We start from the raw sequence: 12,072 nt of genomic DNA, 5'->3' as shown, positions 1-12,072 counted from the left end.
GCTTCATCATATCATCATTTCATATTGTCAACCATAAAACTGTGCCATTTATTTTAAAAAAGGATGTTTATGGTTTTAGAGGAATTAAAATATTGTCATTTAAGTAATATTTGCACACAAGCGATCAGTCAAGGATATCAAGAAATGTTTTCTCAACCAGTACATTTTCTGTGAAATTCCAAACTGTTTGAGTGTTGGTCCCCTACCTTTTCACTTTAAACTAAATGATTGTTACTTTTTCCCAAGAAATATTATTGCCTTTCCAGATGATGCATTTTAAGCATATTAACAATTTGTACTGCAATATTGTTTTGTCAGGTTCCTTCAAAAGTATTTTGAACTGTATTTTCTCTAATAAGGAACGACGATGACTAGTCTCGTGGCAATAACAGTACATACTATAAATTAAGCAGTTCTGCTTTCCTGTGTTTAATCATCATTTAATCCACTGAAGTTACCTTACAGCTGGGAGTCGTCAATATTGCTGCCAGGGGATGTGTAACCTCACAGAAAAAGTACATACTGAAAGTTCTCACAGTTCTTTGTGTACAAGTTCAAAAACATGTTTCTGTATAATACGCACGTTGTACAGATGAGTGATCAGCAATCTATTCCAAGGAGTTATCTGTCCAGTAAATCTTTTACTTTTGGACGACTTGGCTTCCAAGTGTATAACAGAGAACAGCTCCCCTGTGTATTTGGCAACTTGTGGTTGCACAAGAATACTCATGATCTAGCTTATTGTTATTTCCAGCAATAAAAATAGAGCTATTGGCCAAGCCCATGATGTAGTAGCTGAGATGAGAAAGGGTTTACCGACAATTTATTTACCAGTACAGCTGGCCGATGGTTACGACGTACTTTTTCAAATCGCCTCCTTGGTAATGACAGTAATTATCACAATCTGAGTCCTCAAACAAGGCGTATTTTGGCCAGCATTGCCCATTTCACTCCTCAATCCAGAGCCTCATCAGCAGGTCCTTTGGGAGGTGTAACTGGCAAGGCCACTCTCTATGTGTTTGTGTGTGTGTGTGTGTGTGTGTGTGTGTGTGTGTGTGTGTGTGTGTGTGTGTCTGTGTCTGTGTCTGTGTGTGTGTTAGACAGAGCACAAAAGCTTGGTCAAGGTCCCACAGTGTGAACCAGAGAAGGCCGTCTGGAACATTGCCAGGCAGTGAGATCTTATCGGCAGTGCCATGACCTCGTGTTGTGTTGAAATATCTTTTCAGAATGTGTGTATTTGGTGTGTGTGTAGCTGTGCATGTGTCTGTGCAAGCGCGTGCGTGGGTGCATGTGTGGGTGTGTGTTGTGAGTGGTGTGTGCAACTGTGATATACAGTACATCTTTACCTTAGCACATTTATGAATGTTTATGTGGTCTTGTATGCATTCACACATGCATGCATGTACGTATGTATCATTACATGCTTGTATCTCTTTGTGTATGTATTTGTCTTTTGCTTCTATACTTTGTGCGCTCATGCAGGTATGTGTGTATTTTTTGAACATGAGAAGATAGAAAAACATTCATCCTCAAAGAAATGTTTTGCCAAAGACACTAAGTAAATAAAATATATACATGTAAGCTATCATAACTAAAATAAATTTAATAGAGGAAAATAAATATTTCTGTAGAAAAAACTGACGCAGGTAGCAATGCACGACTGAAAGTGCTGGGTGCAGCTACTACATAATACATAATAAGCTTGGGATACTTTTAAAAATTAAAAGTAAAATAAAGTTAAATAAGTTAATAATTATTCATAAATGACGTTAATAAGATTTTAAAAAAAATAATAAATGTAATGGTCGATCAGTTTGTATGAACACAGGTTTAGTGCTAGAATGTGAAAGAGTGAACATTTTTGTTGAGAAAATTACCCTTATTTTTAGCAAACATTAACATATCACAGCTGTAACAACTAATTGTCGTGGTAATGGAAGTATGCTTCATGTGATTGCATCACACTGACAGTGCAAAATAATGACAGGTGCACACATGAATACACACTTGTGGCTCGGACGAACACAGTCTCACACAGAAATATGTGAAATGGACATGACTGCTTTACATTATTTTGCATTGTGATGGGCATGAATTGTGTGCAAATTGCGCCAATTCAAAGTCTATTTCAAATTGATGCAGTTTTATTGTGAATCAGTCACAGTTTGGTTTAGGGAAAGAAAGACACTTGGTCTGGTTTAGAGAGGATAAACATCCTCGGTTAATTTTAGGAAAAGATCCTGGATTCAGTAAAAATAAATATGTACAAGATGTAAATTATGTCAGCTTGTGTACTTTGCATAGTTACGTAATGTACCTTGGTAAAGTGACCTGTGTAGTTACATAAAGTCTGTAGTCAGCTAACTACATTGACTTTTTGTTTCACACAGGACACAGACAGCGGTCTGCTGTTCGAAAGTCCACGTTTGTTTGACCCACAATTAACCCTCTCAAGTTTTCCAAACTTTCTCGTTCTTTTGCCGTGTGTGCAATGCAGTATGTATCACATACTGCACACAAATGCACAAGTATCTGTAGAAAATATCCCACCTTAGCATAATAAATTGGCATTTATGTGTATTTAAGTTACAATATGACTATACTGACATGATCAAACTGTAGAGAAAACTGCATCAGTATTGCTACATGTTTCAAATTACAGTCATAGAAAGGTTAAGTATTAATGAGTAATAAAGAATGAGCTGTATCAATGGGTGCATCACACAGCAAGCAGAGACAGTCAAATGGGTAAAAACATAATGGAGGTAACAGCAGTGAATAACTCTGAGGAAATGTTTTGTATGTATACCCTTAAACATATGTGTACATTTATGAATTCAGCATGTAAAGAATGCTTGTGTTTCAGTACATGTGCAAGTGTATAATAACAGGATACATGTAAAGACAGTACTCTGAGGTCTAGTGTTGCCAGCATGTAGCTGCTGCTGCTCTCAGCCCACCACAGCAGGCTAATGGATCACTGTCAGTGTCTCCTGTAATTACTGAGATATGACTGTGTCATTATAGGAACACCACCCCTCCTCCATCATTCCATAGCCATTAGTAACGTGTGTGTGCGTGCGTGAATGCATGTGTGTGTGTGTGCGTGGATGCTGCTGCTTGAGCTCATACATACACTTTGAACTGTACGCATTCATGTGTACATGTTTGTGCCAGGCAGTACAATGTAAAGGCAGTTATCATTGTTAATACAGCTTTTTTTGTGCTGCACACCAGGCTGTGAAAGTATGTTGGTATGTATAGAGACCTGAAGACCCACGCCCTGTCATGGCTATCTGTTCCACTGGCCTCTTTGACTCAACAGTTTTTTTAAAGGTTTATTTTATCAGTCCCGCTGAAGAGAAATGTTTCTGTCCATGTTATGAGATGTTTGTTTAAATACTTTGGGAAAGCTACTCTAAAACCTTAGCAAGTGAAGGTACAAGCGAGTTCAATGGGACTAGAAAGCTGCACTACAAGCTACTTTGAAAAAGTAGCTTAACACACTGAGGCTATCTGAAAGTAGGAGAGATTGGCATTAAACTGGCACCACCCCTCTAACCAACTTGCCTGCCACATTCTCCATGTTGCATGAATTAGAAGATAAGATGTGCAGAATCTGTGATGGAGAAACCCACTATGGGATGCAGCAAAGTCATTTAGAAGCTTTTTTTTTTTTTTTTTTTACTACGGGGGGAAATAAAATGTACTAGCACGCTAATTGGTGGAAAACTTGGAAGCTATTGGAATCATTCAGTGTGCGTTGTAAAAATTGTTTTGCTGTCCCTTAAAGGAATACCTCGTCATCAATTGATCATTGGTATATCAGTTACTCATCTTGTGCTACAGTAAATTTGTGAAGCAACTTGGTTTCTCTTACATGCCTCAAGTAAACAAAAATCCCCCCAAAAACAAAAATGTTTGATGAATTGGAGTAAAAGGGGCCAAAAAGTGCATTCAAATGCACACGCTTCACCAAACAATGGCAGTATTATGCATCTATTATGTGTGATTATAGATAGCATGCCGGTGCTGCAGAATCAAAAGAGGTGTGGCTGGCATGATGTGTAACACAACAGCATCACCCCTTAGTGTGGAATAAAACATATGTGACGGGAGCACTTTCTAAAGAATAGCAATGGCATAACATGGCATAACAAAGCATAAACAATCTTTTCTCCATGTTATATGGCAGCTGATCTTGTTCTTGTCCTTTGCTCAGAAGGTAAGAAGTTCCCGGACCTGATTGTTTTCCTTATTTGTGGACATTTATAGCCACTGTTCTTCTTTGCATTAGCTGCTAACAGCTACTTTTTATATCTCCTGCTTTGTGTCATACGTATGATACGCTGCCATAATGTCAGACCTGACCTGTCAGCTGTCCTGTTTATGCAGATGGGCGGGACCACTCTGCCCCCCCTATTCCATATTTGTACCTTGTATACAAAATGACGAAGTGGCATAACGTTTTGATATTCCCGCCCTGAACAGGCAGTGTAAAAGGGCCTTTAAAAGTATACTATGCAGGATTGTTGGTTACTGTTTGTAAACACCAGCAAAACTAAAAGTTAAATCCAAACCCCAGATTTACTCTCATTTGACATTAGGTGTTTGGCATCGCCTTTTCCCTGCTGCATCTCTTGGAAGGCTTGCTGCTTACAGTCTGGCACCTGGTCACTATGTTTTTATAAAGCTCCGATCTCACCTGAGTGCTGTGCAGGTCCATGTGCATAAACGCCCTCAAACACAGAAAAAAAAAAACAAAACAGGTAGAGTCTCTGCAAAAGGAGGATCATGAGCAATGACTGAGAGATTACCTCTGTATGAGTCAATACATTGTTTGTTCTTACATTTCTGCACAGTATATCTTTAACATTAGCAGCAAACACAAATTGGATTTTAGGATTTAAAGCTTATTGATTTGATATTTTTTACTAAAATGCTCATTTGGCATCATAATTGACTTCTCTCGTTGCATATTTGTACACACAGGCTTTTGTTTTGGAGTGTTTTCAAAGAAAGAGGTATTTTCTACCGCAGTTACTCACCTGTTGTCCTGATGATTCAGCAAGGGGAGCTATTTTATCCATCCAAGCTTTGGAAGTACTCCAGCTTACGGTCATTTAATATTGTCTGTGAGGAAATGAATAGGACCCTTTGACATGCTTAACAGATGACAAAGATTAAAATAAAAGAAAACAGATGCAGTTATAAAAAAAACACACCAGTTAACAGGTTTGGAAATGTTAATACATTAAGAAAATGCTAAAATATCAGTTGATTTACACACATTCCCAGTCCCACGCAAACATATGGCTACGGTTTTAAAAGCCCACTCAACACATACCTCCACACTCTACATCTCACTCCCCGTCCTCTCACATTCACTAACACACTCAAATTTGCCTCAACGCAAACACACTCCCTATAATTAATGAACATGGACTAGCATTAAAGTGATTTATCGGGCTGTTATTGGCCTTTTATTAAATCCTGATTAATGGCTCTGAGTGCTTGGAAGTACTTTGCATAAAAATGGAAAGTTGAATATTTGAACAAAATATCAGCAATCAGCAGCATCAATACAAAAGCAAAGTGTTGTCATCAGCCTTCAAAGGCTCCGAGCTGTTATTCATAACACAAACACACACCAAGCTCTGTTCTCGCTTTGGAGTTTGCGTCACTATCATGTACTTTGCCACCGATGCTATTTCAGTCATGCTTGGCAGTGTTATGAGCGTGTTGTGCTGCCAAAGATCTTTTATTGTCTCCACTCCGACACGTACGAGTGCAGTAAGTCCAAATCTGGAATCTCAATGAGGGTCGCGTTTAAATGCTGATTAGAAACTTTCAAGTGTGTTGTGATCTTTGGATTCAAATACAGACTGTTTCTGAGAAGTCAGACGTGTGTCTCTTTGCTCTCTGCCAGACCCACTCAGTTGTTCATTTGCTGATCTCTTAACAGTGTTTTATGTCTCTCAATCACGCCGTCTCCTGGCTCTCACTCTCAGTCAATCACTTCATCACTCTCTCTATTTACTTTTATGTTCTCACACACATCTTGTCTTCTAATCATTTATTTTTGTACAAAAGGCTTTTTATGTGACTATGTTCAAGTACATGAGTGTAGTTTAAATCTATAACTGCAGAAATCTAATACAAAATCTGAGTGTACAATTATTTGACCATCCTTGACTTTGCATAGCCAAACCTAGAGATACTAACAAAGAAGTCAATGGATTAGTAATTCCATGTAGTTTCAGTAGGGTCTTGTTTGGTGTTTAAAATTCCAGTGGTACAAAATTTTATAGACCTGCTGCTATAGATCTGTTGCTTCTGGTTTCATTGATTCCTCTTCTGTTTTGCATTTCTTCATAATTCATAATGCTTAAATATGCTTGCTGGCTTGTTGAAATGTTAATCCAATGACCAGAGAAAAAAATGGTCATTGTATGTTTCTGCCGACGCATATGACAACACAGGTATGTTATTTTGATGTGAATACTTTTAAACTTTATGTTTTAAGAACACTGTGCCTATGTTTAGGCACAAACGTAGTTGATTACGGTCATGGTTGGATTATGACACAATGGGCCGCTGAGCACAGATATGCAAAAGGTTTTCCCTCCTTTGCGTTGTTTGTGTCTCTTTGGTATAAGTTTGTGTCGCTTTGCAGATTCTTTGCATCTCTTTGGTCATTTTGTAGGTGAAAGCCATGGGGGGCACTGGCACTTTGGGCCCTGTTCATTAGGCCTGATTCATTCATGGTTATGGTTAGGAAAAGATCATGTTTTGGCTTAAAATACCCACTGTCTTAGGGAAAAAAAATCTTTTTGTGACACTGTCCCTAGTTAATGAACAGCAATGGGTGGCTAAAAAATGCCTTGTGGCTTAAAAAGCACTCATAAAATAGCAACGGATCACTAAAAAGCACCCACGTGCCTTAAATGTTGGCGAAAAACAGCAACAGGGTGCTAAAACACAGCTGTTTTGTTGTTTCTGGTCTTGAACAGTTGTCTGCAGCTATGTCAGCGCTGTCCACCATCCCCTCCACCTCCAGATGACAAAGTCAGCTCATACACCACCTAACTTTAAAAGCATTTATGTATATGTGGTTTGCAGAAATGTACAATGCTTATGGTGACTGGACTGTGAAATGCCATGCTATTGTGACCATACTCCTGAACAGGGAAGTTGTGTTATTGATTTGGATTTTACATATTGTTAACTGGACTTCTCTGTTGTTTAGATGGACTTTAATCTGGTGTAAACACAAACAGGATTCTGAAAGCACCAAAAAGCCCCTTTTTTTATACCAGTTGTTTCCAATGTGGGTTCCTTGAGAATGAGTCAAGAGTGCTGTAAGCTTTGTTCATTTCCTTTATTTTAGTCTATTGGACATAATTTTTCACCATAAAATTGGGGTAATTCTTGATTACATAAGTTAAATCTATAAATACATGTTCTAACAGCAATAAGCAACGAACATGCAGTTGTAGTTATATTGTAGCAAAGATGGGTGGCATGACAGTGCTTAATTTCTGGTTGTCATAGTAACACAAACACACTTTCCAGGAGATTTTTCCAAGTGTTTTCCAGGAAGGACAGAGCAAGCACCTGGAAAGCTTTTGTCACTGTAAAGCAGAGCTAAAACTCAACTGCTAAAATTGAACTTAAACACACAAACGCACTTCGCCCTTCACACCCAGACAAAATCACCATGATGATTATATAATTAGGCTACTTAAGGCTTAGTGTTTTCAGTTTGAGTGTCATGCAAACTAGTCTTCTTGCATCATTTATGATCTGTGAACTTAATGTTTATGAAGTTTTGCATATCAAAAGTAATCTGAAATCCACTGTTGTCCCTGTACTATAAAAGCTACAGTATATCCTACTAAACATCACATTTTCATGAGTTATTAAAAACAGGTCTGGATCTTTTAGATAACCCATTAGAGTGTTTAAATGGTTTGTTTTAAGAATTAAGTGTTTTCTCAGCCCATCGGGGAACACTTAGACAGTCAGTTTATCTCCAAAATTAAAAATTACCAAATCTGGAGATACGTGGTTTTCATTGGACAGCGTCACTGTGCATATTCCTGCCAAGATGTTTCAGTATAATCAACCTGTATTTGGCCTAATTTGAAATACAATTTACCACTATTGTTATTCTCTGGTTTAAATCTTCTCCTGAGACAGCAGCCTTAATCTGAACAACTGCTGAAGTGATTAAACTGCAGACAGCAGATCCTCAGCAAGGATGCGAAACATTCAGGGAGACTAAACAGCTCCTTTTCACTAAGAACACAACAGCAGTTTTCTTAATGCGTGTAGTTATGATGAATGACACTGCATTAATACAGCACGGTGAATCGTTAGCAGCTCTTATAAGTGTTGGATAATCACATTTTTTTATCTTTATTTAGCCAGGGAAGGTGTGCTGAACAAGCAAGCTCTAATTAATAACATGCAGTTACACTTGGGAGGTACTGCACAGCCTTGTGCTGTTCACTGCAGGCAGGATTTTAGCAAAACCGAGGTCATGAGTCCAAACTCCACCAGTGCATTCTCACTTGCCTAAGAAATGTTTTTTACAAGCTGCCACAAGCCTGTGAAGCATTTTGTTTATTGAAGTTTTTTTCTGGTCATTAATGTTAACTTTCATTTTGTATTTTTGGTCAGTTTTCTTTTTACATGACAATCGAAATGCTGAAAGCCTCAAGCTATTTGTTTATTATAAGGATCCCCATTAGCTGACGCCAAGCTAGTCTTAATGGGATCCAAGACAACAAAACATTACATGACAAAAGAAACAAACAGTGATAAGAATTAATAATAATAATAGTAGTAATCAATAAAATAAATAAGTAAACAAATGAAATAATTATAATAATACAAAAATACAACTACATTAACAATGATAATCAAAAGATGATAATTAATTCACCAATCAACCAACCTATTCAAAAAAAACAAAACTGTGTGTGTGTGTGTGTGTGTGTGTGTGTGTGTGTGCTTCTTTTCTTCTGTTAATACATGTTATGTGCACATGAAACTCTAATTTGTGAAATGCTATGCATCATTCTTTATCATACAAGTGATCGTTCATCTTTGCAGTCAGCTCTGGCCTCTTTGTCCATCTTCAGCCTCTCTCAGTATGTTCATAATATCATCCTAAAGATAACCAAATGCTCTCCTATCATACTTCATCATTATGGCAGAGAGGCATATTGATTCTTTATTTAAGTAAAAATGGATAAAGGACAAAATCCATTTTTGTCTCATTTGAGACATAATAAATGAAGTGTCAGGTATCAGGACACTTTTTATTCATTTTGGAATAGATCACTATATAGACACAGTGCAAGTACAGTGAACCACCAAGATGAGTTTTGATATTTATGTGAAGCAATGCTGAAAATAATGCAACATATGCACAGTACAAATCACAATATATTTTGTGGTTTTTATATAATGTATTGGCACAACAGTCATGTATTTTCCATCTTTTGTCAGTTAACTGTTAACATCTGGCCAAAGCAATCCCTCCACAAACTACAATAGTCCCACTTTGGTGAATTGATAGAAGGTAAATATAACCCTGTTATTTATTTAAATTTTGCAAACACGACTATGACTTGCTGAAACAGATATCAATAATAATCTTGTTCATGAATGTTTTGGCCAATTCTCAGCATTTCAATCATCAGACAACCAAAAACGGTGTTTCATCACACTGAAAACGAAAGCATCTCTCTTGAATCCTTTCCTCCTCGGTTTGACAAAGCTCAGATGTGGACTCGCCTGCTTGGTGGACACTGCCCACACCTTGTACCACCACACTCACACGCCAGCGGCAGTTTGCGTGCGCAGTTCTCTTGCTCGCATGCGTCGGGAGCGCACAGAGGGCGCACCGGTGTCAGTTTTGCTCCAGCCCCTTGTAGCGGTCGGTTCGCTGCTGGATCCGCGCGCAGTGAGTGGCGTCTAGCAGCAGGAATTTGGGGAGTGGAAATTCCGCTGTTACTTTCACGGCTCGCGTCGTGTTGCTGACATTTGTGCTGTGACGGCCAGTCAGTCAGTCGCTGCGAGCGGAGAGAGGCGGAGAGAGAGCTGGACTGAAATAAGGAGTAAAAGATCTGGAGAGCAGCGCTCCGATGTTCCTCGCGACTGGTTTTCTCTGAATACCGGTTAACTACAGATTTGCCTTTTTTAAAATTTTCCACTTGGAGGTATCGATCCTGTTTTGCATCACAAGTGAGAGGTTTGATAAAGAATCGAGGGCGCACAGCTGCCACTTCTGGCGAGAGGATTTTTTCCTTTTGAACCGTCTTGTTTTCTGCTTTTGGATTATTTTTTATTTTTCCAGGAGATGGCAAGTTGTTCCCTGACAGACGCAGGGATCTGCTGCTGAAGCTCGCAGGATGCTGGGGACCCTACAACAACCAGATCTCTTACTTTGAGACAATCCTCGCTTATTTTTTTTCTTTTGGACGTAAACCCCCCTGGACGTTTTTCCTCCACCTCCTGTTTGATTTATTTTCTTTCACAGCATGTCTGTGTTGTACAATCTAAGGATGCGTAGTGGATTGCTATTGTTCCTTTTCACCCAAGTCATCTTGGTTGCTGCGTTGACTCAGACTGGTAGGTGTTGACTGCTTGTATGAATACATGTGGCTTGACAACAGGCGGCTTGGCTGAACATTGATCAATTTTGCATCATTTTGCACCATTGTTGCCTCTCACCTGTTAATGCCTCGGCTTTTCCTGTGAGAGCACGTCTGCAGGGGTTCAATTAAACCCCTTTGTACCACAATTACTCTAACAGATGCAAAGAATATACAAAATACCCCGCTAAAACGGAATATTTTTGGATTTTTTGCAAAACCAAAAGATGCACAAAGTCACTTAAAATCACTAAAAACTAACAGTTTGTTATCACACATACACACGAAGTCATTGTTAAGATTTCCTCGTTATAATGGACATATTACGCATTTTATGTGAAGTTCTTGAAGCGCTTCAGTCATTTAAAGACGCATTATGGAGCTTTTGCGCGCTTTGCCACTGAAGCTCGATCCAAGCAATTTCGTAAATCATTCATTGAGAAAATTAAATTTAATTATGCTGCCTGCTTGCAGGAGAAGCAGCAGCCCGCACACCTCACCTTCATGTGCGTAATCAGACCCTATGGCAGGGATGCAAAGGAACCCACCTCACTCTTTTCCACACCTTTTCTATAACATTGTTATCGGGGAGTTTATCACCTTGTAGAGGCTGATATAATTCCTGATGATGTGAATTTATAGTCACAATGTGTACAGGCGCAGAAATCAGTGCTTTTCTGTCAACATGTTTTTGTTCTTCTGGTGGATGTTTGGATTTATTGCGATCCCCAGCTGGAAGTCTTAGCAACCTCCTAATACACTTTAATTCTTTAAACTAAAATGTGCCACCCGTCACCATCTGACAAAGATACGGAAGTCAAATTCTCTTTACTAACTTTCTGCCTTCTTTTACGGTGCAGATAAATGCGGGGGGAATATAGAGATACACACCGCGGACTACCTGACCTCCCCGGGCTATCCCGGCGCCTACCCGCCCTCCCAGCAGTGCGTGTGGGTGATAACAGCCCCCGAGCCCGGCCAGAAGATCCTCATCAACTTCAATCCGCATTTTGATCTGGAGGACAGAGACTGCAAGTAAGAGTTCACTCTCTCTCTCTCTCTCTCTCTCTCTCTCTCTCTCTCTCTCTCTCTCAATCCTGCCTGGATACAGTGTGGAACTCTGCCACCTATTGGTCAAGGCTTTATATTTTCTCTCAGGGAGCTAGAGGTATGAAATATGGCACTGAAGCCACTGGAAATTACTTTGGAAGAAATGGTGTTTGATGGGTTTAGTAATTCATACTTGATAAGGAGGGTGGATGTCTTATGGCTTTTGTCTCTGCTTGGGTTTTTTGCAGGAATTTAGAGAGTAAACCAAGTGAAACTGCGTGCAGCAGCTTTTTATTGATGGAGTTTGCTCGTTGCAGGAATAGAGAAATGGTGTTTGCTTTTCATTTGGTGTCAG

The 12,072-nt window shown here is 39.1% G+C and overlaps 1 protein-coding gene across 1 annotated transcript in view; it reads left to right on the top strand.

Moving 5' to 3' along the window:
- The first annotated feature begins 9,955 nt into the window (after positions 1–9,955).
- Positions 9,956–12,072, top strand: part of LOC121951246 (neuropilin-1a-like) — an 86,575-nt gene continuing 84,458 nt past the window's right edge. Inside the window, exons 1-2 of the mRNA XM_042497511.1 lie at positions 9,956–10,644; positions 11,528–11,702. Of these exons, the coding sequence (XP_042353445.1) occupies positions 10,554–10,644; positions 11,528–11,702 (266 nt within the window). The 5' untranslated portion in view covers positions 9,956–10,553. The remainder of the gene's footprint in view (positions 10,645–11,527; positions 11,703–12,072) is intronic.

This window comes from Plectropomus leopardus, chromosome 12 (assembly GCF_008729295.1).
Source record: "Plectropomus leopardus isolate mb chromosome 12, YSFRI_Pleo_2.0, whole genome shotgun sequence".
Classification (NCBI taxonomy): domain Eukaryota; kingdom Metazoa; phylum Chordata; class Actinopteri; order Perciformes; family Serranidae; genus Plectropomus; species Plectropomus leopardus.
Note: the sequence above shows the minus strand (reverse complement) of the source record. Positions and strands in the feature narration are given on the sequence as shown.